This window comes from Mesocricetus auratus, unplaced genomic scaffold (assembly GCF_017639785.1).
Source record: "Mesocricetus auratus isolate SY011 unplaced genomic scaffold, BCM_Maur_2.0 Super-Scaffold_100676, whole genome shotgun sequence".
Lineage (NCBI taxonomy): Eukaryota > Metazoa > Chordata > Mammalia > Rodentia > Cricetidae > Mesocricetus > Mesocricetus auratus.
The window spans coordinates 81,291,477-81,318,333 of NW_024429266.1; the positions used below are offsets into that span (position 1 = coordinate 81,291,477).

At 35.0% G+C, this 26,857-nt stretch overlaps 1 protein-coding gene across 3 annotated transcripts in view; it reads left to right on the forward strand.

Annotated features, from left to right (window-relative positions):
• The window catches only part of Cdh7 (cadherin 7), a 134,768-nt gene that overhangs the window by 87,080 nt on the left and 20,831 nt on the right, over nucleotides 1-26,857 (forward strand). For all 3 annotated transcript variants that reach the window (XM_040738179.1, XM_040738178.1, XM_040738180.1), the window contains 4 exons: nucleotides 7,380-7,633; nucleotides 23,051-23,187; nucleotides 24,231-24,352; nucleotides 25,019-25,136. In XM_040738179.1, coding sequence (XP_040594113.1) covers nucleotides 7,380-7,633; nucleotides 23,051-23,187; nucleotides 24,231-24,352; nucleotides 25,019-25,136 — 631 coding nt within the window. The remainder of the gene's footprint in view (nucleotides 1-7,379; nucleotides 7,634-23,050; nucleotides 23,188-24,230; nucleotides 24,353-25,018; nucleotides 25,137-26,857) is intronic.

Below are 26,857 nucleotides of genomic sequence, written 5' to 3' on the forward strand. Positions count from 1 at the left end.
TCTGTGGTTATAGATCACTTTGAAGATTCTGAGCAGTCAGTTTCTTTAAAGTAAAATTATCTTTAAAGAACAAAGGCTATTTTGTCTATTGACATTGTCTGATTCACAGACATTTAATCAGAAGTATTATGTTTGATAATCATCAAATCAAGAAGGAACTACAGCAGAAGACAAGGTTTATGTCTGATATAAAACAGATGATGTCTGAGAGAAGTGCCTTTTAAATTTTGTTTTATGTTTATGTATATAGGTCTATGTCAATGGCATGACATTGTATATTTTGTGCACATATGTTCTAGAAGATAGTGTTAGGTTACTGGAACTGGAGTTATATATGGTTGTGATCTGTCTGATGTATTTGTTAGGAATTAAAGTTAGATTTTCTATAAGAACAATTGCTTTTAACCACTGAGCCATTTCTCTAGCCCTTCAGGAAATTTTTTAAAGGATAGAAATAGACATATATTATAGCAAATTATTATTAAACATAAAATAACACACACACACACGTACGCATGCACACACACACACACCCCATACAAATATTAGTTTTCCGTGATGGCACATTAACTCGGACACATTCCTAATAAATCACCAAAAGCTTTGGCCAAAGGAACAAGTTCTAAAAGGAGGTCAATGTGCAAAATGAGAATGTGCTTGGCTATAGAAAAGGGGCCAAGGTGGACTGAATAGAGAAATTCAGCGTAATTAGCTTATTAAATATAGTAAAACCATGTTTCTAAAATGGCAAGAAAAGCAGTCATGGATCGATTACACACACACACATATACATACATATATACATATATGTATTTGTTTTGTGAATGAATAGAACAAACCCTTGTCCTACATAGGAGAGGAAATGAAGAAATAAAATCTGTGATACTAATGTCTATTTTTCTTTTTTCATAATATTTTATTATTTTTTTTAGAAAAATGTTTGCTTCACATATCAATCACAGATCCCACTCCCTCCCCTCCTCCCACATCCCCTCCTACTATCGCCCCCCCAGCTTCCCACCCTTTCCCCACTCCCTTCCACATAGGGGATATTCAAAGTCCACCATTTCATTCAGGCCAGGGTCCAGGCCTTCACACAAGAGTCCAGGATGCGGTATGAACACACAAAGTCCATTTGTATGCCAGGGATAAATACTGATCTACTGTCAAGCGTCCCATAGGTTTTCTAGGCCTCTTCATTGACACCCACATTCAGGGGGTCTGAATCAGTCCCATGCTGGCCTCCCAGCTGTTGGTCTGAGGTCCAAGGGCCCCCCCATGTTCAGGTCAGCTGTTTCTGCTGGTTTCACCAGCCCATTCTTTACTCCTTTTCTCATTACTCCTCCCTCTGTGTCACTGAGTTCCAAGGGTTCAGTTCAGAGTTTAGCTGTGGGTGTTCACTTCTGCTTCCATCAATCACTGGATGAAGGTTGTAGGATGGCATATAAGGTAGTCTTCAAGTTCATTATCAGGAATGGGCATTTAAGGTAGTCTCTCCACTATTGCTTCGTTTGCCAGTTGGTGTCATCCTTATAGATCTCTGGCAATTTCACTAGTGCCAGATCTCTCTTCAAACCTATAATGACTCCCTCTATTATGGTATTTCTCATCCTGTTCTCTCCTATTTTTCCACCAAGTCAAGCTTCTTGCTCCCCCATGACTTCCTCATTCCTCTTCTCCCCTCTCTTTTCCAGCTCCCATTCACTTTCCCACTGCTTCCACTCTGTTCAGGAGATCTTGCATCATTCCTCTTCTCTGGGGTACCATGCATATCTCTCTTAGGTTCTTTCCTCTTCCCCAGATTCTCTATTCGTAGAATTGTAGGTTGGCACTCCCATGATTCATGTCTAAATTCCATATATGAGTGAGTACATACAATGCTTGTCTTTTGTGACAGGGTTACCTCACTCAGGATGGTTTCTTCTAGTGCTGTCCATTTGCCTGCAAATTTCAGTATTCCATTTTTTTCTGCTGATTAGTACTCCATTGTGTAAATATACCACATTTTCTCTATCCACGCTTCAGTTGAAGGGCATCTAGGCTGATTTCAGGTTACGGCTATTGTATTCACTAAAACTTCATCTCAGTTGTGATTTCAGTGTATGTGTTATAGAGACAAAGGAGATCTTGGTTATGTGTGACATGCATCTTATTTCTCATAGATAGAAGGAACTAAAAAATGAGTGACTGCTGTCCCCATTCTCTATTGATAACTTTTGTATTATTCCAAATTTATGAAAGGACATATTGTAAATGAGGTGTGCAGGTGCTCTAGATGTGATAATATACAGTATGAAGTTACTCTGAAATCTTGAAGAAATCCTGTCTGTTAGAAAGGAAATGGAATTGGTGGGGAGTCGACATGGCCATGAGTTCATAGTGTATTGCTTTCTCAGAAAAATAGACGTTTGGAACTTTCTCTAAATCATTCTACTATTTAGTTTTCACAAATCTTAAAAATGCTGTACAGTCTCATTGAAGATTCTATAATAAAATAACAAAGGGTTGTAGGGATGAGCTCAGAAAGCTAACCACCCAAAATGGTTGAGATATGAAAATTAGACAGGTGGGCTATCTAAAGAAAGCAAAATTATTCTGTCTCTCTCTTTTCTTGGGAAGCCTGCCATGCTTTCTGTCCCCCAGACTGTTTGTAAATAATATATTCCATATTGCATTGGCTTCTCGCATCAAAGGGTGGCGATGAAAAAATATTGAAAATTTCTTTATTTTGCAATTAGAACTTCGGCAATACAAAGTCATGGCGGAATCCAGCTGATTACCTTCTCCTTAGCTCTGAGATGACTCTGCTCATTGTCCTATTATAAGACATATAGAGCAAGGAGACTGTGGAAGCTTCTTCTAACAGGCAGGGTTATGTCACCTCCCAGTGACATATGGGTAGTTAAGTTAGGAGAATGACAGTTTGAAAGCTCATAAGTAATCAACCCAAAACAAATATTTTTTTCACATTTACTTAAATGCGTTTTAAACATCTGAACAAAAGGTTTGAGAAATGACTCAGAATTGCAGAGCATGTACTACTGCTGCACAGTTCCTAGCTTACTTCTGGAATTGACCAAACCTGCCTATAATTCCAGCTTCTGGGGATCTGATATTCTCTTCTAGTGCCCTTGAATAACTGTGTTCAAATGCACATGCCCTCACACAGATATACATGCATACACATAATTTTAAAAAATTCAAATGCATCTTAAAAATATGAACACAAATTACTTGGAATGGAATTTTTCTTGATATAAAGACCTATCATTTCTTATGCAAGTAGAATAGAGAGTTGTCCATACAGAAGACAATGGTCTCTACAACATTTTCCATGAATGTAAAAAATGAAGTTACAAGAGAAAGAGGAACAGCAGGTAGCATTGTGCTCTCTCTATGTATAGTTCATTTTAATTGTAGTGAAAGATTTGGAAGGAAGAGGAGTGATCAGTTAGTACAAAAAAAAGTATACCTGTGGCCATTGGAGACAGCATGAGTTTTATCCTTGCCATCTGTGGATTTTCTATTGAGTGGTTAAAAAAACTGTACTCATTTTTCATAGAAATCATGTGTCACAATATTTTATGATTTTAAGTCACTGGAAAACAAGGAATCACTATGATACACAGAAATTACTGAGAATTTGAAACTGTGTTCATCTGAGTGGAATCACTGATGTATGACTATGCCCATTTCTTCACATGTGGCAGAAGGCATATGGCCTGCAAAATCTGAGGTTTACTGTCTAGTTTTATGTAGGAAACCAGCAAACCCTGGCTTTAGATATAATTTTATTTTAATGTCACTTTTTCATTCTTGCTGATAGTAAATTTGAGGAAGTCTCTTTTACAGTCAGTGGATGAGTTTTATCAAACCAATTGCTTTTGCCTTTGTTCCTTTTTCTACCACCAGAATCCACAGATGAAGAAGTGGCACCTGTAGTTCTATAATAGCTTTGTGACTTCACTAATTGTGATCTTCATGAATCAGGGACTCCCAGCCTCATTAATCTAGTTGCTATGCATTTGAATCATTTGTGTGATCCTGGTTTGTTATATAATTTACAGTCTTATGAGTCTGAGACATTAAAAAGAACAAGTGCAGACTCTCTCTTTCCCTATGTCTGTCATTTTTCCCCCCTGTGTCTTTTTTCTGTTTTCATTACCACTTTGTTTAGGAATATCTTGATAAACAAGTATAATAGTTTTAAATGTATTTCCTGTGCAACAAATCAATAATGAGGAAGAAAACAATTAATTAGAATGTAATTTCTAAAATAAGTTCTAGTTATTACATAATCTTATCAAATTTTATAAAACACTTCCCCTTTGAACAATTGGATCCATGACTTATCTTGACATGTTCTGCAACTGTTTTTTCATGTAACAATCTTGGAATGTTGGTTTATAATACTTTGTATAAATTCATTGATTATTCTATTTCCACAATGCTTCTACAAAGATTATCTTCATATGTACTTCTGTATTTATATTAATTTATTGAATTCAGATGCTATAGTTCATATTGCTGTCTTTGAGTCCTGTTTAAAATGTTAGTACCATATAATAGCGTTAATTTTAAATTAATCTTGTGTAGATAAGAGAAACTTTTCCTTGAACATAGAAGTACTTGTTACAACTTTTGGAAATGTTGAAATCCTTATTGAATAGCTTAAAAGTAGTTTAGAGTTTGTGCTTGTTTGCAAAGAGATGGGAAATGGAACCTTAACCTTCCCTGTTTATTTAAATATAATTTTGAATAAGAACCCTTCATTTGCGGACTGGGTAGATGGCTCAGAAGGTAAGAGCACTGATTCCTCTCCCAGAGGTCATGAGTTTAATTCCCAGCAACTACATGATGGCTCACAACCATCTGTAAGGAGACTTGGTGCCCTCTTCTGACATGCAGGCAGAACAGTGTGTACATAATAAATCTTTAGAAAAAAAAAAGAAACTTTCTCTTATGGTTTCGTATTTATTTAAGGAAATGAGACTGAAATAATGTTGTATACAAATTGTTCATAGTCTGGCAAGGTCTGGGTATAAATGCTTCAGGTGAATACAGATCCTCTATTGTCATCTTGGCACCCCCACTTACAATCTATCTAAATGAGGATCTCTGTGAGAATTAGCTGATGTACCTCTTAAAAAGACATGTGCATATCCTGAGTATTATGAATAAAACCTTGACAAAAGGAGCAGGAAAGTGCTGAGCCTCGGCTCTATAACCTTTTAAATTACAGACAAAGAGGGAGGGTATGAGGTGATGCCTCAGTAGGGACGAGTCCTTCCATAACAAACACGGAATTTCGAGTTGATGTCAGGATCCCAAGTAAAGGTGGAGGGAAACCACTGACTCCACAAAATTGTCCTCTCATCTCCACAGGTATACCCTTGTATGGGATGGGAAAATTATATAGTGCCCTCAATAAAATAATAATAAAAACCTGTACACAAAATTGGCTCATTAATATACTGCAGAATTTCTAATAAGGTATGTGTTACTGCTTATCCAGGATTTTAATTTGGAAACCAGGATTTGATTTACACCATTAATTCTCCATGGATTTATTTAAAGTTAGCATTGTTTCACTTTGTTGTTTGTGATTAGAAACAAAATATACAACATTGTGCTTTTTCCCTTGTCTCCTATTTGTGATGTCAGAATCATTGGGTCAAAAGTGTAATTCGATTTCTAAGTGATTTGTGCAAAAGTATCAAAGCTTTAATTAAGATTTTTTTGCTTCAATTCAGTGGTTAGTATTTGCCTTATTCTCTAAATTTAAAGAAAATTGAATACTGAAAGGAACACATTGGAAGCAAACAATATGTGTAACAACTATCTCATGAAAAATATATGTGTGTCAGTAAGATTTGTCAATGTTTAGAAATGAACCAATGGTGTGTTATCAATTTATATTTTTACTTTTACATTAGCCAAATAGGAGAAGCAGAATCTCATTATGTAATAAATATTGTATAGTGTGTGTATGTGATATGAATATGTGTATGACATTGCTGGTACCTTTATGCAAAATATAGTTTATACTAGAGGTAGTATAGTATATATAATATATAAATATCTGTATATTTTACATTTACTAACATAAAATAATAAGATTACATTATAATATATACTATAATTAAATACATAATGCATCACAGTTTGAAAAATGTTGTTTAAACTACAGGTACTGTGAGTATAACTATTATATACTTTATATGACAAATAGATTATAGTGTATGTTTTTTCATGTAACATGTGTTAACGGTTTTCATATTATGTGAATCATTTAAAGTACATTTTAGTTGATTTCCTACACTTTTGGAGATGAGTTGAAGTATCTGAATACCCACATATGTGCACACATATGCCTGTAAGCTCAGTAGGTAAATTTGCATTCCAACCATCACTTATTATATTTTCAATTTATTTCTTGTCAAATATTTCTACTAAATAAAATGTCCCTTGGAACTGGCTATATTTCTATCGTGTTCTTTGCTTTTAACTCTTTCTGTTTTGGTCATTATGTATAGAATATTTGAGGAGTTTTCAATGACAAGATTGGGAGCAAGAGCTATGAAACGCTGTCATTCTCCATATGTTATTGTTGCAAGCATCTTCATACTACATATATAGTTCTTATTTTGGACAGATGGTGCTTTTTAGTGAAATATTTAATTTTTGTAATCTAGCCTCCACTGACTGATTTTGAATAGTATTTTAACATCGTTAGTCCACTTAGGAAATCACATACAAATTTAAAATTCTGAAATATAGGTATCAGTAGAGAGCTTTTGTATTTAGCAATGGGCTGGTAACGAAAGCAGCATTAGTGAGTGTCCTATAGAAAGGAGTAATGCCTTATATAAGGGCTGTGGTAAGTGTCTGAGACACATTCATTCTCTTCCACTGCCTCTAATTCTACATTTTGAGTACCCAAAAACTCAGAATATGAGCATAAAACCCTAAGGCACTTATCTTTTTAGTGAAAGATTGAGTGGACACAAGGTTTTTCTTCCATTTTGACATGTATTCCTGAGTAAGGTAAATAGATTATATGAGTTAAGAATATCACACTGATGCCCTGTTTGAAAATACTTTAAATCAGACCATATTCTTTCAGATAATGTTAGGAAGACTTGTGTTTCTCCCAGAAATGCATGGCAGTAGAATGGATTAAGCTCACTCAAAGCACTTACCATGGTCTGAGCCAGAAAACTAGCAGGACTCATATGGGCAGAAAGTCTTATATGTTTGAATGCTGATGGTGCATTTTCTTGATAGAATCTCCTCTACAGTTATTGACAATCATAAATGAAAAGGTTTGCTTTGCTGTCTAATTGGTAATTTAATTTCCCTAATAACTTACTTTACAGGAACTTGATTTTGAAGCCAAAACAAGTTACACACTGCGCATAGAAGCTGCAAATCGTGATGCTGATCCCCGCTTTCTAAGTTTGGGTCCATTCAGTGACACCACAACTGTAAAGATAATTGTGGAAGATGTAGATGAGCCCCCTGTGTTTTCTTCACCCTTGTACCCCATGGAAGTTTCAGAAGCTACACAGGTGGGGAATATCATTGGGACTGTAGCAGCTCATGACCCGGATTCTTCCAACAGCCCCGTGAGGTAAAGGTTGTTTTTCCTCTTTCTTACTATTCTCATCAGTGTCCCTGTGTTCACACTCATAATGTCTGTAATGGTCCTTTCTTGTTTGAAACAAATAAACTGCTATATTCTGTCTGCGGTAAGCCATAGAATAAAACTTTCAACAGGATAAGAACCACACAGCCTCTCTACTAATTCAGTAAGGTTTTAATTGATTAATTAAATTAAAGATTGATCAAATAATCATTATAATTGACCTCTTGGGACAGCTTGCATTTACTAACCTTATTGTTTCTGGTTGTAAAACGAAACAATACCAACATAAGTAGGCAATTAATTTAAATTACCATTTAAAATTAGACTAGACACATTGCTATAAAAATCACTTTGATATAATACAATTATGGTATGTAAGCACTTCAAATTATCTACACACTCGCATCTGAGATCTGCTAGTGTCTTTTGTGTGTGTGTGTGTGTGTGTGTGTTAGTTAATGTGATGAATGATCTGTATAGCTTGGGATGAACATAATAGAGAAAATAAATCCTAGATTATGAGCTTTGTGCTTAAGTTTGTAATATATATCCTCATTTAGTGACTAATCTAGTTTAATTTATTTTCCTGCTCTAAAATTTCTTTACAACAATCAACTAAAATATAAGGGTTCATTTCTGCTCATAATTCCTTGTTACAAACCACCATGGCAGTGGGAACATAAGCGAGGTGACCACATCATATAAAAAAATCAAACGTATAGAACAAATGCATACATGCTGATTTGCTTCTTTCCAGTGTTTGTCTTGGAATCTTTGCTCTTTAAGCCTCTCATTCATCAATTAATTGTTTTATATATGTATGATCATATATGTAAATCATACATATATATCACATATAAATTTATACATGCAGCCTGGCGAGTTTATTTAGCTTTGCCCCTATGTACATGCATTTAGGATTGATGACATATGATCAGATAATATATCTGGGGACTTGATCATGGATAAGATTGACTTTCTCTCAGTCGGTATTAAATGCCTGAAGCTCTTCATCTAGGCATGTTTCTTCATTTCTACACAGTTTAGGGGCCCTTCCCTATATCCAAAGATCTCAGTCTTTCTATATTAATCAATTTAATAAAGATAAAACCTCCAATTCATGCTCACAAAACACATACATCAGATATTGATGATAATGGTACTTCCACTTAAATTATTTAGTTTAATGATTGGGAGCATAATCTTTTCCAGTGACGAAGAGTATAAAAGGTGCTGAAAGCATACTGACATTACCATTATTTAGGGACACAATAAACAATATCATATAAGGACATCTAAGGAGTTCTAAGGAGTCCATTTGTGGTTTTTATCTTAATTTTATTTTCATTTTACTAATTCCATTCTTAGTCATATTGTTGAAGTTTTCCTGAGAAACCATTGCTGTTTCAGAACATTATACATGAAGTAAGACAGTGTCAATGGTATATAGTAATTATAAGAAGGGAGAAACAAAATGGGTTTAAATGGATAGTCAGTGGTGTTAGAAAAGTTTAAGTAAGTTCTAAGGTTGATCTCTAAAAGAGAGAGCCAGACCAAATGATGAATTCCAGGCAATGTATTTCAAGATCCCATGACTTTTACCAGTGAAAGAACATTTCTGTCCACTATTTTTTCACTTGTTTTACCTTTCTGAAAACTAAGGAAGATGAGTTGGAAGTAAAAAACAATCTCACATTATTTTCTCAAAAACGAAGAGGCAGGCATGTCTTCAGCAATTTAAAATGATTAAATTTTGTGTTTAGAATTATCAAAGTAACTTCTTGACTTCAGTCTTATACTGTTATCTTCAAACATTTTATTATTTTAAGTTATTTTCATAATATTAACAACTAACATTCATAGTACACTTTTTTCTGAATTTAATTGCATATGTTTGTCTTCTCCATGCATTTATGATGTTTTTAAAGAGGTACATGTTATACCTTATTTACTATATTTAATCTCATGCAGTCTTTGAAAACTGGTTCTCTTACCAGCATTCTTTTTTGTTGAGTGGCCTGAATTCTCATATCTCTCTGTGAATCAGCAGTAATGAAAATTTGCTCTGATATGTGTTTAATTGTATTTCCCTTTTTAAATAAGTAAAAATCATGAACAGTCTTAATATGAAACTTTTGTATTTGCATTGTTATGTTTTCATGAAAATTTATCTTAAATGTCATAAAAGTATTTAATACTGACATTTTATAGACAAGAACATTGGCTAATTTTGAAAAACATTATTTTATGTTGTATGTGTGTGTATGTCTGCAAATGAATATGCATGCAGATTCTTGTGGAATCCACAAGATGGTGTGAATCTGGAATTACAGGCAATTGACAGCTGCCTGAAATGAATGCTTGGAACCAAACTTGATTCCTCAGAAGGATAGTATGTACAGTTACCTTCTGAGCAGTCTCTTCAGCTGCCATTTTGCTACTTATTTCAAAGATTATTTTGTATTCACATACATCCCAATAAATGACAATCATTGTACATTATACAATGGCATGGTGGAGGTAAATATGTATTTCCATTAATTTTCAGTCTGAAAACCCTCTTTCAACATGTATAGACAAGGAAATAACAGTCTTCTGAGGAAATAGGGTTTCTTGCCTGATTGTAAATCTGTGCACTGTGAATTTGCTGAGGCCAGAAGAGGGTGTCAGATTTCCCGGCAGTGGAGTTATAGACAGTTGTGAGCTGCCCTGTAGGTTCTGGGATTTGAAACAGAGTCCTCTGTCAGGTTAGCAAGTGCTCTTTTTTCATTTATTTAAATTAGAAACAAGCTTGCTTCACATGTCAATACAAGCTCCTTCTCCCTCCCCTCCTTCTCCGCCCCCCAGTTCCCCTAGTCCCTCCAGTCCCCAGCATCCCACCCAATCCCCACTCCATTCCACAGGGAGGGTATGACCCTCGATGGTGGATCTCCAAAGGATAACTTTTATACCTTGTTTCCCATCTTACCACACAGTTTCAGATTTCTCAACCCTATTGTCTTTGAGATATTAAAAAACAGCATTTACTTTATTGCAATTTTATAAAAGGAAGACAATAGTTTTTAAAGAGATAAAAAGTATAGACATTAAATCATCAGTTCTGCATTTGTTAACAAATTAACACATCAGATAGAATACTGGCATATGGCATTCATGGGGTGGCTTTTAGGGAGAAATAAAAGTACAAGCTTCCAGTAAAGCAAAATTAAGATCCTTTTCCAATATAGTATGAATCATATTACATCCATATGTATTCATATTCAAAAGAAAAACTCAATTTGCTAATGCATTAAATACAGTCTCTGTGTGCCTTTTCTGTATGCATCTTTCCTCTGCTGAGAAGGCATTGCATGCCTGCATCACTGTCAAAGCATTGCCATTTTGAGTGTTACGGATGTAATTGGTACAAATGAAAAGGTTATATTAAGCCAGACCTCTGTGATTTTCTACAATGTAGCACCATTAGGAAATATTATGTCTCTCTGTGGCCTTACTCTCATCCAGAATATTTAAAGTGTACCATACTTCATTTAATTTACTTTAAAAGTTTCACATATGAACAAACAAATTGCGAATGAAATACAAAGGTGAACATTATGTGATACTTAAAATTACTCAAGAAAAAATAGTGCCTCTTTGTTTTTCTTTAAATAGTTTTATATAATAAAGAGTAAGCATGTCTTTGACTTCTTTTAAAGCATTTATAAAATTTTATGTCACTCTGGGCCTTCATAAACTGCAAAAAGATGGACAGGCTAGCAGGCCACTCTATCTGATCATCCTTTAAAATAGTAACAACTTTACTTTATTGTTCTTGTCCAAGATTGTAGGAGCCATAAAGGAGCCTAGATATTACAGGACTCAAACTCATTCTTCAACTGAGCATTGGCAGGCTGATCAATGACTCGAAATACATTTATTAAGAAATGTTCTGTGAAACATTCTGGGGAAAATGCTGATAGGAAACAAAATATGAATAAAACATTTCCTGTGACACCTAGGAGCTCACAATCTGTGTGAAGTAGCAAGATCATATAAAAGACAGGAACTAGAAGAAAAAAATGCCTTGTTGTAACATGGAAAACTGTGAGACAACTCAGATCACTGGACAGGCGGTTTTACTTGGAGCAATGATAGAATCAAGAGAACTTTGGGCATGACAGTCTTAAGACAAGCTGATAACAAATATGATGTAGAGAATGATGGTGTTTCGTTTATTCTAAGAAACTGATGCAAAACTATGAGAAAATTGAATACTGAAGGACACAGAATGCTAAAAGTAGCTATGTGTTGAAGTATGGCTTTAGTAAAAGTAATATTCATTGTGAAGATTACTTATGAAAAATAATAAGCAACATTATCAGGATTTCTCAACATTTGCATCAAAATTTTATATGCATATTACAATATGCTCTTAACATATTTACAATGGGCATTGACATTCCTGGTTTTTCATGTCTTTAGATAAAAGACATAGAATTGTGTCAGAAATATCATGATGTAATATGGCTGCTGTGAACTCATTTGGCGTATGTGAATAATAGTGTGTGTTTTTAAATAGCTTATATGTATTCATATATCTCTGTGCATTTTTATACATAATTTATGAATTTTTCATTTTTATACTACACAAAGTGACCTAGAACTATTGAGAAAATAGTGTTAGCAATGCAGATGGTTAATCTGAAAAGTAGAAAGAACCAGTTCTGTGAGGAAATTAGGAGTTGTGGTCCATTTTAAGTTGTTGTTCACTTTAACAGAATTGCTACTAAACATGTAAAATAAAAATGCACATCCAAATACATTAGAAACAACATATTTTGTTAGACTACTGTGTTTACTATGCAGAGATAATTTTAAAAGTGTGTTAACCTTGAAATGACTAATTTATTGGAGCCATTTTTTGTTGTTGTTAAATTTTTCAGTAGGTTGTCCTGGAATTAGAACTCTTTGCCAAGATCTTCTGAGTTTGCTTTATAAAGCTATAGATAAAATGAATTGTTTTGAATATTACATGTTGCTTTACTTGGCACCCATCAATACTTCTCATTTCTATAGTACCAATTAAAGATAAGATTAGTAGAAGACACAATCTTGTGTGTGTGTGTGTGTGTGATGTGTAATTTTACATGAGTTTGAAAGTTGCCATAGCTTAAACTGATTTGTCTTCCATTGTTTTGCTAACACATTTTAATTGTAATCAATAGAAACTTGGCATAGTTAACTGTTTAAAAAAAAAGAAACCCATGAAACAAAATAACAAACCTCACTGAAAGTGAAATTATGAAAGTGTAGACTATGAGGGAAATAAAAGTGTAAATTTCTCTGTAAACCATGAGCAGAAATGAAGAGCAGTCTCTGGAATGCAGCAATGAGGATGAATCAGTTTCCCTGTCTCCTGCTTAATATTCAGATATCTTGAAGATCATTTTGACATGTCATGATATATGTGCTGTCACTAAACCAGAATGTTCTGGGTACCTTGATTGTACTGTCAAACTATTTAAGATTGAGAAGTTTTAAATCACCCAAGGGACAATTGAGTTGCTGATATCAGAAGAGGTGAATTGGAGCTCAAACACATTGTCTTCTATCATTATGCACACAACTCAGTGGTTTATTTTGAAGTAGTGTCTCAGTAAATCACTACAAGAAAATCATTATTATTTCTCAATTACATATAAACATGGCCTTGGTCACAGAATTCAAATGTGCTGGGCTCACAGATTACTGTGGTTTGTATAAAAATCTATATTATATGCATCATTATACCCAAAAGCTATGTACTCCAACATCTAAACTTTTCCAAAGAAAGTTAGCAATTGTATTTTTATGGACACATGATTTCCTCTAAAGAGAGCAATTAAGAATAATTCATGCAAATAGAATTTACATGTCCAAATAGAATTGTCTCTTACACCTAACATTATGTATCATTGAGAAACCAGGGAAAATGATAAGCTATGTTTTAAATATTTAATGTATTCTGAAAGTGAGAATAGTAACATACAAGGAAAACTAGTTTTTCTTTTTTTTTTCTTTTTGTTATGGAGTGAGTAATGGATCTTTGCCGGAAAATATCATACATAAATAATGGAGACTTTAGCTAGCCTTCTACAAATTTGCAGAAATAACTTTGATGGAAGATGTTTAGATATATTGATAGATGCGTACCTCTAAAAGGACAGGGAACCTTAAGTTTCAATGCTACATTAACCTGTAAGTCATCTCTAAAACCATCCCCTCCAACACACTCCACTGTAGTCCAAGGCTACGTAGTAATTTGTAATTCATCTCTGAAACAAGCCACTGCAGCATACCCTCTGGAAGCAGAGTATCCAAGCTGTTTTGTAATTTGGGAATTATCTCTGAAACTAATCACTCCAGCTTACACTGACAGAAGCCTGCTATGTGGATGAAGCTAAAACAGTCATTTGATGCTCACACTAGCAGCATAAGAAATTGCACAGATAGGTGGCTCCTGACCAAGAAAGACGTTCTTCTCCCACTTCCCACTCTGTGTTAAATTGCCCTGGCTGTACTGAGACACAATGTGTGGTTCTCTTTTACTATGATAAAACATTGGTCAAGTTCATTTTGGGGAAGGAATGGGTTTATGTGAATTGTAGGTTTAAGTCCACCATTGAGGGAAGCTAGGGCAGGAGCTCAAGGCAAGAACACAAAGACAAAACTAAAGAGAGAAAGAAGAGCTGTCCTATTGTGCTTCATCTGTCTTGTTCAGCTACTTTTCAAAATAGCCTAGGCCCACCAGCTTAGGATTGGTGTCCTCTCTAGAGGTTGGGACTTAAATAGAAATTAATAAAATGCCCCACAGTCATGCCCAAAAGCCTGTCTGATGGAGGCAGCTCCTCCATTGGCATACCACTTCCCAGATAATCAATTTTTTGTGACAGTTTGAAATTACTTAACTGACCCAGTTGCAGACAGTGTGCCCCCCTAAGATTCTCTGAGGCTCCTGCTTTGGTTTTGGTTCAGCCTACTTTTCTATATTCTAAGGTTGAGAAACATTACACTTCCCATTCTAAAAAATCTAATTTCTTTGAGTCTTTTATTAAAGGTCAAATTTTAACTTGTATTTTCACAAATTAATTGGAAATTTGATTTATAGTTCTGAAGTTTGCTAGAATGTCCATAAGAACTTGTGTCTAATGAGTAGGTAAAGATTAACACTTACTATTTAAATATTGGTTGTCCCTAGCAAGTCCTTAAGGAACATAATGAGCAAAAATTACCTGGACAATTTCTCTAATAACATGCATTGTCAATCTCCCATCTCTTCTTGAGATAATATGCAGTTCTTTCTCCATAGCTTAAATTTCAATGCTTAACACTCCATTTCAGGTTCTGTTATTCTTCTATTTATTGTTTATACTATTACTTCTTTGTGTGTAGTTTCCAGGAAGGGAGTATCAGTTAAATGTGCTAAAATAATTACCTAATGTATGAATGAATGAAGAGAATGAGTAAATTATAACCACACATATACATTACCCACTCATTCACATACATATCAGTACTATAGAACCATGTAAAGATCACATCTGCTTAGATACACATTAAACTAAATAATTGGTGTTCATAATTGAGCAATAATACGCTTTTGAAGGATTGGAACTTTAGTCTCCTGTTTACTTAGGTTATGTCAAGATCTAATTATTTTCAAATATTATGAGATGAATAATGACTGAAAACACTGTAATAAATGAAGTCTCAAATTTTATGACTCTTAATCTAATTCTAGAATTGTTGAGACCATTAAGAATATAGATGAATATTTAGACATTAGCTTTAATCTAATGAGGAATTAAATTAATATATATCTAGCCATTCTGCATTTATTAATTTAGAAGTCAAAGTTCATAATACACTTGAATAAACATTTCTTTAAAATACCCCTCATTATGTATAATGTGACTTGTCAAAAATTCTATAAAACTATTTTATCAAAAATATTCTGATATAGCTGGAGAAAAAGCTCAGTAGAAAAGGTGCTTGCCATGAAAGCTGGAAGACTGGATTTCAAATCCTCAGATTCCACATGAAAAGAGAATAGGCAGAGTTGGCAAATTGTTCACCTTTAATCCAATATGTGGGGAACGAAACTATGGTTCTCTGGAACAATTGTTTAGTGAGATGAGAAGAACTGGAGAGTACCAGATTAACTAGAAGTCTGCCTCAAAATATCAAGTGGAATGTGTTTGCAGAAGATACCGCATGTCAACTTCTCTTATCCATATAAATGTACACACATGTACATGCACACTCAAACACATCACATACTCGTAAGCATTCAAAATTTTAAGAATTTGCTGACATTATCTTTTCATTAAACTATAGGACTCAGAAAATGAATGAACAAAATTTATAGTATTGGCTTTACTTTATTGAATATGTTGTCATAATCACCCTAACAGAATTGATATAAATTATCCTGTTGATGTTGGTTATGGTATACATAAAAGTATGTATCATTTATAGTATATATCTGTGTATTTCAGTGTGTGTACATGAAGAATAAATACACATATACAAAAATAATCCTGTCCCTGAGAAATATAGTCAATCTTGTTACGCAGATTGCTGCTCTAAATTTTGGGTAGGGAAGCAGATATTGAAAATTCTAGAAGGCAAAAGGTAGGGGTTTTTAATAAAGATCATTTATTGATATTATCTCTGAAATTTGCTTAGTTTGTCAGTATTTTCCCTGTACTATAACCTGGAAGGCATTAAATATTTAAAATAGTTTTTAAAAATAAAAATATGTTATGTAAATGTGGTGATGATGGTAAGAGATAATCAGGTAAACATACTTGAACATTGATGATATACAGATGTCAATGAAATAAGCTTATTACTTGAGTACTAAGAAGAGCTATCTTAGGCAACACTGACAAAGGGACAAAGGAAGGACAGGCCACAAAGTTCAGAAGTCTACTCACAAAGTAGGCATACACTACAAAATAAAATCCTTATGAAAATACTTTCCACTAAATAATGGAAAAATGAAATGAATATGTAAAATATTATTTCACCAAGTTGCCATAAAACTCATTTCAGAAGTAAGATTTCAGAAATATTTAAAGGTTTTTCAATACATAGCATTCTATATAAATGTACAAAGAAAATCACACGATAGTATCAAACGTAGATACAAAATATTCAGGGAAATTTGCCATTTACTTCTATTTCTGAAGAAACCAAAGTAATTAAAAATATCATGTTTTCACCCAAATAAAGAACAACTAAACTTAAGTTAATATCATAATATCCAGTAAATTAATTAATACTTGTTCTTCTAATTGAAAAAAATAGAAACTTGTACCTATAATTCCAGCAGAGGCAGTAGGATTGGATAAAATTTCATACCAACCAGTGTTCAAACTTAGTCCTGGTCCAGCATGTGCTAAAACCTGTATCTAAAAAAGAAAGCAGAAAGAAATAGGGAAAAGAGCCCAATAATAAATCATGATGCTCACATCTGAGGAGATTAACTCCCTCTCTCCTCAGTCATCAGTTGACTGTAATTATTTGTCTAGGTTGGAACATGTTGCAACTCAATCTCTTTCACTCTAGCATGTCTATTGATATTCTCATTGTTTATGTCCTGAGCCTTGAAACCATATACACACAAGCAACAATACTGACTAAGCACATTGGATTTTGTTTGCTCGTGTGTGGTGTGTGTGTGTGTGTGTGTGTGTGTGTTTATAAGGATAATCAAAGAAGTAATCAATTTAAGATTGGGGAAAGGGAGAAGTTGAGAGAGGGAAAGCAAAGGAATGGTATAATTATTTTTTATTAAATGTATATAAATACATAGTTATATTTAACATGGGACACATGCCTGCAGTTTAGTAAGGCATGAAAAAGAAAGTCCATATATACCAACAAAGAAGAAACATGGCTGTTGGTATTCATTGACAATTACTATATGATCACAGAAATTTCCCAGTAAAAAATTCTCCTAGAATTTTAAAACCTCTATGATCAAGAATGTTATCTCTATAAGGAGAGTTCACATTCATATATTAAACTTGAAGTTTAAAATAATTCTGAAACAAAAATGCATATTTATGCCTATCCAAAACTATATAGAATTGTTAGATAGGTAGAAACACAAATCACTGATAGATAGAAAATACCACAGAAACCTGGCCAATTATAAAAATATTATTCACCATTCTAATGGCTCAACATACTAAGTAGTAAAATTGTCAGTTATTTACAAGTTAATTCATTGGATTAATGAAATTCCCAGTGGTCATTCTTTATACATGTGTGTAAATATAATGGAAAATAAGTATAAAATATAAAGGATTTCAAATTTCTAAGTAATTCTGAAAGGAATGAGTAAATTTATCAAATTTCAGGACTTAGAGGTACAATAATTAAATGCTATAGTGTAAACAATGGCAGGTGACATGCACACACACACACACACGCACACACAAACACACAAACACTCAAAAGAATACAGAATATTGTAGAAACTGATCCATACATGTGATCAGTTATTTTTCCCTGTGTTACAAGGCAGGTTAGAGGAAGAACATAGTTGTGGTTTTTGGCATGAGACTTATCCACATTGGGTCATATGTTTGATACTTAGTCTCCAGTTTTTGAAACTTTCTGGGAAAATAAGAAAGTGTGGGATAGTTGTTTTAAATATGTCACTGAGAATGGGAATTGAGGTTTTATTTCCAATGTGACCTCTCAGTTGATTCTTCAGATCCCTGTCACTTACTAGCTCATCTCAATCATCATGCACTCTATCTCAAATTTCAAGGAACCCCCCCAAATTATATCATTATTACAATGTGCAATGTCACATAGTGTATCTTTCAGTTACAAGAGAGATAAGTGGGCATAGCAAGGCAAAATTGAAATACATGAAGACTGAAACTCAGAAAGGCCAACATTAACTCCAGCAAGATCCATTTCTTTCTTTTCATACTGATGGCATTGCCTTGTTTATAACAGGATTAAACGGCCCTACCCTGTAGTTTCATCCCCTTTGATCCATGTACTTTCTCTCTAATACCAGTTTTACTCTGCTTCTACATCTGAGGAGTCAGTGGTTGTTCCAGAGTCTGTGTCTCTTGTCGTTTTCAGCTTTCTCAGCTGAATCTGTTGAAAAAACACTCCTCTGATAGTGATTTGACTATGGACTTTGGACTCCCATCCAACAATGAGAGATGCATTCTCACCCTGCCCTGCATGAAATGACAGACTATGCACTATGCACACCCACATGGAGGGCCTCACCGTCCCTGGGGAAGTGAGGGGATATTGAGGAGGTTGGTGGGAGGGCACGGGAGGAGAGGAGGGAAACGGAGAGAGACCTGTAATTGACTTGTGAAGCAACCTTGTTTCTAATTTAAATTTAAAAATAAAAAATATAAAATAAAAAACCCTGAAGTCCCAAAGGAAGTGTAATTATACCATAAAGACATTTTCTTATTTATGCTCACAGCAGCATTATTCATAATAGCCAAAACCTGGAATTAACCTATATGTCCCTCACTTGAAGAATGGATAAGGGAAATGTGATAAATTTACACAATGGAGTAATACTACTCAGCTGTAAAAAAATGACGACCTGATGAAACTTGCAGGCAAATGAATGGAACTAGAAAAAAATCATTCTGAGTGCAGTAACTCAGACCCAGAAATGCAAACATGTTATGTACTTCACAGGTGATTATTAGGAGTAAAGGATAACCAACCTTCAATCCACAGCCTAAGAGAGGGATAGATGGATAACAAGGAGGGCCCAAAGAGGGATATAAAGATTTCCCTGAGAAGGAGAAATAGAAAAGATCTCCTGGGTATACTGGTGGTGGAGGTTGGGTGATGGAGGGATGGTAAACAGAGGGAGTAGGTTGGGCAGGCTGGGTACAGGAGGTGGATTAGAGGCAGGACGAAGGGGGAGAGTAACAAGAGACTTCTTTGTGGAGGACACTGTGGATTTAGGGAGAAGCCTGGTGCCAGGGAAGGCCCAAGGAAGCTAGAAGATACTGCTAGCAATGGTGGAGAGGGTGCCTAAACTCACCATCTACTGTAATCAGATTGGTGACTTCCTGGTGGGGGATGTTATTCCGTATATATGTTTTTTATTATTATTTTAATTTTAATTAGCTTGCTTCACATGTCAATCCTAATTCCCTATTACTCCCCTCCTCCCACACCCCATACCCCCAGCCTCCCACCCTATCTCCACTTCCTTCCACATAGGGGATATCTAGAGTCTGTCATTTCACTCAGAAAAGGGTCCACGTCACTCCCCTAAGAGTCCAGGCTGAGAGAGCATCCCTCTTTGTGTTATGGATACACGAAGTCCGTTTGTATGCCAGGGATAAATACTGATCCATTGGTCAGGGCCCCATAGGCTGCCCAGGCCTCCTCACTGACTCTCACACTCAGTGAGTCTGGATCAGTCCCATGCTGGCCTCATGGAACTGATCCGTATATATGTTTCTCTTATTGGTTGATGAATAAAACAGTGACTGGCTGGCCAGTAGCTAGTCCAGAAGCATAGGTGGGACTAGCAGACCAGGAAAAGACTAGAGAGAGGAAGACAGAGAGGTGACACCTGAGTCATGCCATGCCATGTAGAGGCAGAAGGAGTAACATGCTGGGGCATAACCAGGTAAGCCAAGAGCACATGCAAATATTTAGATTAATAGAAATGGACTAATAATTAAGAGACAGCTGGACAGTACAAAACCCTAGTCATCAGCCAAAGAGTTTATAAATTAATATAAGTCTTTGTGTATTTTTGGGGGGCTAATTGGCTGTGGAACCAAGCAGAACAGGAGCTTTCGTCTACAACTTCCCCCATTGCCATCAGAGATACTCTATCTAGTAACTGATGGAAGCAGAAGCAGCATACACAGAGAAGCACTGGACCAAACTTCAAGAGTCTTGCAAAAGTAAGGGAAGACTGATAGTTCCAGTCAGAGGTCCATGATGGGGGAACCCACAGAGACAGCAGATCTGACATCCTCAGAACTTATTGATGCTGCACGTACAGTCAGGGAGCCTGAATGGGCCAGAACTAGGCCTTCTGCATATGTGTGACAATCGTAGCTTGGTCTCTTCATTAGGCTTCTAACAGTGAGAACAGGAGCTCTCCCTGGCTCTTAGTTAGCTTTGGTAACCTGTTCAGCATGCTGGATTACCTGGCCCTGCCTGGACATAAGGTGAGGAGATTGTTCCTGCCTCAACTGATGTACCATGCTATGTTCAAGCCAATGGGAGATCTGTCCCTTTTTGAGTGGACATGTAGGAGTGGAGGGAGGGGCTATGGGTTGATATTTAAAATAAATGGAAAATGCTATTTAAATGAAATCAAATTACAAAAAAATGTGGAGTCTTACACAGATGGATTGTTTCCTTCAGAATGCCTTTCAAATTGTTTGAATGATAAGTGAAAGAGTCTCCTTATTCTCTTTAACAATTACAGTTGCATGGGCTTACTTAAACTTTTACACTTGCCCAATTAAGTTCCCATCAGAACATCCATGATGAGAAATCATATAAAGTACCAATATGTTAGTCATGCCCTTCATACAATACTAAGTCATGGAAGTAAGACATTGGAATAGATGTCATAACACACTAGGATTACATGACTCTGTCTCCAGTCAATACACGTCTGCAATGCAATCAGTGGTTAGGAGGTGAAAAACTACCATAATGAGTATTCTCCCAAATTTCTAACTCAGAAATATATGATATATAGATGTTGCATGTAGTAACATTTGCTCAGAAGTGAAAGGATGTGATAAGTTGATTGGTGAGAAAGTACAGAGGATAGCCTTAGTACATTGTGTTCACTGTTACTGAAAACTGCTGGGATGGCAGATAGAAGACAGAAGAAGATAAATAAACAGAGTTTACATAGCACTACACATGAGAGCTTGAAACCTAAGGGACGTATTTGAGAATTGATGATTAATTTGAGGCAGACAAACAGGTAACAACATGTCCTCCAGTGGCGTCAGAGACCAGAGACATCTACTTGGTCTCCTCTGGCAGCACAGACCACAGACATCAACATAAACCCCTGTGGCAGGGTGGATCATGGACATAACCATGGCCTCCATCAGCAGCAGAGACCAGAGACACCAATCTAGTCCTCTGCAGCAGCAAAGACCATAGAAGTCAACATAGCCTCAGGTAGCAGCCCAATGGGTGAACATATGTCCTTTAACAGTTGTTCAATCATGAACATCAACATTGACATGAATATGGCCTCTGGTGACCAAACAGACTATGGACGTCAACAAGACCTTTGGTGACCACAGAGACCACAAACATCAGCTCTGGCAGTAGCATACATCACTGATGTCAACATGGCTCCTGGTAGTAACACTAACTACGGACATCAACATGGCCCCTGGCAGCTTCACAGACCATGGACATCATTATGGCCTCCAGTGGCAGCATGGACCACCAACATCAACATGGCTTATGCTGGTAGCACTGACATGGGCTCTGGCAGTAAAATGGACCATGGACATCAACATGGCGAAGTTGGCTTTTCGGCTTACAAACACTAACACAGATTCAGGGGCCAGCACAGACCATAAACATCAACTTTGATGCTGGAGGGAACACAGACTATTGTACTAACATCAACAGGGCCCCTGTTGGAAGCATGGAGCACAGACCACACTGCCTCTGATAACAGCATGGTTCACGGGCATCAATACAACCAGCAGTGGCTGAGTTACTTTTTTACAAATAAGAACAACTGTATACCTCAACTATGAAGAACACAGGGGAGTGTAAAGTTTGTAATTTATTATGGGATGATGGTTTTAGGTATGGAACATTAACATGGCATCAGAATACAGACATAGCATGATTTTTCAGCAGTGTTTGCGTTGTAGATATCCTGAGGTTGAAGTTTTGCAATATTCAATTAAAATAACATTAAATTTTAGGACTTCCACTTTCTCTCTCATATCTTTGGGAAGCCAGTTAAGACTTATGAATGATGATTCTAGTAACAAACAAACAAAAAAATGTTGTTATTGATGTTATCAAAACAAAAATTTACAGACTCAAAAGATTTAAAAGATTTTAAAGGGACCTATATACAAGATTGGGGCTAGTATCACTTGTAAATAATATCAATGCATGTAGAGATACGATGGAATGTTTAAAGCCTTGCAGAAATGATGTAGTTGACAGAAAAGGAAAGAGATTAGCAATACATAATCTGTGGGCATACAGCTACAGATCAGGAGTTATAAACATGACATATATTACTGGTATTAGCAGGATTTGTTGATCATCTAAGAAATCACTGAAAAAGTAAGATTATTCTAACCAAACAGAAATGTGAAACATTGTCTTTAAATTTTCAACTAGATATTCAATTGACAGAAATACAGATTTGGAGAGATATTTCAATATCGACGCTAACAGTGGAGTTATCACTACTGCCAAATCATTGGATCGAGAGACAAATGCTGTTCATAACATTACAGTCCTTGCAATGGAAAGCCGTAAGTTGAATGGCTAAAAATGATACTAGGATGAAGCAACATGAAAATAGAGAATGGGGATTTATGAGATGAGATCATTATAATCTGTAATACTTGTTTGACTAAGACAAAACCCAACAAGTACCACATGTAAAATACTTATACATTAACTGGTGTCATGTGTTGATATTTACATAGTTAAATCAAAATATAAATTTGTAAAGATTGACAGTTGTGAATTACCTTCCTAAGCCTGTTTTCTTTTATATTCTAGATATTGCCTTTATCCTAATAGAAAGTTATTTTATCTCTACCAACACACATAGGTATTGATATTGTCGGACTGAACTAATTTTGTATATGAAGGAAATAATTTAAGAGACACTAAAATTATCTCTATATTACTAAAATATGTAGTATGTTATGAAATACATAGAAAATACATGTAGCCGGGCGTTGGTGGCACACACCTTTAATCCCAGCACTTGGGAGGCAGAGGCAGGCAGATCTCTGTAAGTTCGAGACCAGCCTGGACTACCAAGCAAGTTCCAGGACAACCTCCAAAGCCACAGAGAAACCCTGTCTCGAAAAACCAAAAAAAAAAAAAAAAAAAAAAAAAAAGAAAATACATGTAAGTACAATATGTGAGTACTTAGATAAGTTTGAGCTATGGCATCATTGAGTTGAATTTCATGGTTCACTATTCCTCATTCACCATTTTTCTTGTTATGGGCTAGACACACATGCACACATATATACATGCATGCATATACATATTTATATCAAATACATAAATGTAGATACCTCACAATTGTGCATTATATACAAACACATATAAATGTATGCTTGAATATATACATATCTAAATTAATGAATCTATATGGGTCAGATTATATGTGGTTCTTTTTAGAAAGTATAGTATTGTAAATATGGTTTTCATTTGACTTTATACTTTAGAAAATGAAGGTTTTCAATTTTTGATTTTAATGTTTCTTGAATAAAATAGCAAGAGTGTGATGAGTATTCTTTCAGAGTTAATTAGAGAACATGTTCTTATCTACTAGAGAATCCATCTCAGGTTGGGAGAGGCTATGTGGCCATCACTATCCTGGACATTAATGACAATGCACCTGAGTTTGCCATGGACTATGAAACCACTGTCTGTGAAAATGCTCAGCCTGGGCAGGTGAGAACTTTGAATCACTTCCTCTTTGACTGGAGTTTCTTTAAAAGCATCCAGCAGTGGCGTTTTTGAAACCTCCCCATTTTAAGATAACTCACCATCTGCCTTTTTTCAGTAAAACTAACACTTTGATGTGTAACACAAACTAATATTAAAAGACCTTTCAAATTCTGGTTTAATTGGCTGGTGAAAATTCCTCAGGAAGAGAAGATAAGCAATGTAATAAAATCCCTGTTACATGTTTAAAGACTTGGATTCCTTAAAGAAGAAATTAAACATATTAAGCTTAACTGAGCTATTTCATACATTACACTACACAGCATATATTAAATATCTTGAATTCTAAGAATTAAGTGCAGTACAAAGTAACTTTGGCTTGTCCATCCATATTGCTCAGAGTTGTGTGCTGTTTAATGGGATGACTAATCAACTGTTACAAATTGTTTCAGAGGTTCAAATATCTAAGTTCAAACAGGCACTTCAAGAAGGACATAGTTTGTTTTCTGGAGCCTGTTTTAGATTGAGTTCAAGTTTGTACACCTGATCCATTCCCCACACTAATTAGGGAGAATAACATTTATGATGAGATATAAAATCATTATGTTCTGTTGTAGGGATCTCAGCAGAGAGCATCAGTATGACTTTTTCTTTTATATTCTATCTACCTAGGTTATCCAGAAAATCAGTGCTGTTGATAAAGATGAGCCATCTAATGGACACCAGTTTTACTTCAGCTTAACAACAGAAACAACAAATAACCACAACTTTTCACTGAAAGATAACAAAGGTAAGGCAAGGACATTAATTTAAAAGGCAATGAATTCTTTGAGTAATTTTTATCCATGAATTTGCTATCATGGAGGAGAAACTGCTATTTAAATTATTTTAGGGCATAATGCCAAATGTGAAAAGTTAAGTATATTTCTCTTTTCTGTCTCCTGGATATTTGCCTCCCATTTACATGTCATTCTCTTTATTTAAATGATATTATATATTAAAAGTCTGCTAAGATCCTTAGTAAGGATGGTGGTATGTCAGCACTACTTGAGTCCTCAGAAAATAATTGGATTATATACATTTCAACTGAAATCAACATTGACACAATATTCTCAATAATAATAGATTATTTTTACATGAAGATAAATGTAAAATATAATAATAAATATCATTCAACAGTAAGATAAAACAGTAGATAATAAAAAATACTCTCTCATTTCATTTAATTTTATTGCTTTAAAGTTAGCTACTCTTACCAAGTCATAAGTATAATTGTAGGACTCTCTGTAAGTAACTCTAAGCAAGTTTCTGATTTCCTTAATACACATTAATAAGCATAAGACCTTCCAAAGGAAACATTAGAATTTACTCTTACATATTATACAGATTTTCATGTGAATCAGGTTTCAGTTTTGAAACAAAGAGTCTTACCAGAACAGACATGCTTTCAGATGAAATTTACAGTCTTTTGCCTAAGGCCACAACTTTATAGCAAAAACTGTGATCTTCATGAGGAAAATTCAATCTGAAAGTAATAATCTTTTTTCTGATTCCATTCTCTACCTAATGTGAACAGTGTTCTCCCTTTAGTGATATAAGGGAAGAGCATTCTCTGAGTGAGTAATCCCAAACTCTCTGACGAAATCATTGTTGGAAAGGTTCATTCTAAGTTCTTGGAGTCATCTAGCACAGATATAGACAGGGGAATATATGCCCTTCACAAGAAGATGATGAATATATCCCTCCTGTTCAACGGTCCAATATCATCAATATTTCTGTACAACATGTCCAAGAAAATGTCTGGATTTATGAGGCATTCATACTGCCACACAGCTGGAAATGTCGCTATGCCACCACATACAGCAGGCCCAGAGATTAACAGGCTATACATTGAAGGATATCAAAAGAATGGGTAGAAATCATTCATGCTGACTTCCACATTAGAAGAGCAAATGCAGAGTATCATATATTCTACAACTCTTTCTTGATCGTAGAATTCTTTTTTCACATGTTGAGCATTTGGTCTTTGCTTTTCCAATTCAGTGTGTATGCTATATTGTGTGTATGTACTTCTGTTCTATATGTGAATGATTTTTTATCAGTCATCTTAGACTAACAGTAAATAATTGTAAGAATCTGTTCTTTATATTCATAATGATGGTTAATATCAACATGGGTGCACATTAAGCCATCAGCCTGTGTATTATTAAGTGTACAGAATCATAAAGGATATCTGTAAACAATTCAATGTTTAATTTATTAACCAGCTAATGCATTTTATAAATTCTTATTGTATGATTAAATACTTTAAAATATTAGTATTTGGTAAACATTTCAAAATCTACATATGTGAAAATATACTAATTTAAAAATGATACTAATTCTTTACTTTGTCTAATCTAAAATTACTGTTAGCTCTTTTGCTATAGTTGAAAATTTATTGCTCTATAATGCTTACCATGGAAATGATGTCAGCTTAGTTTATCTTTAAATATTATTAATTTTTTCATG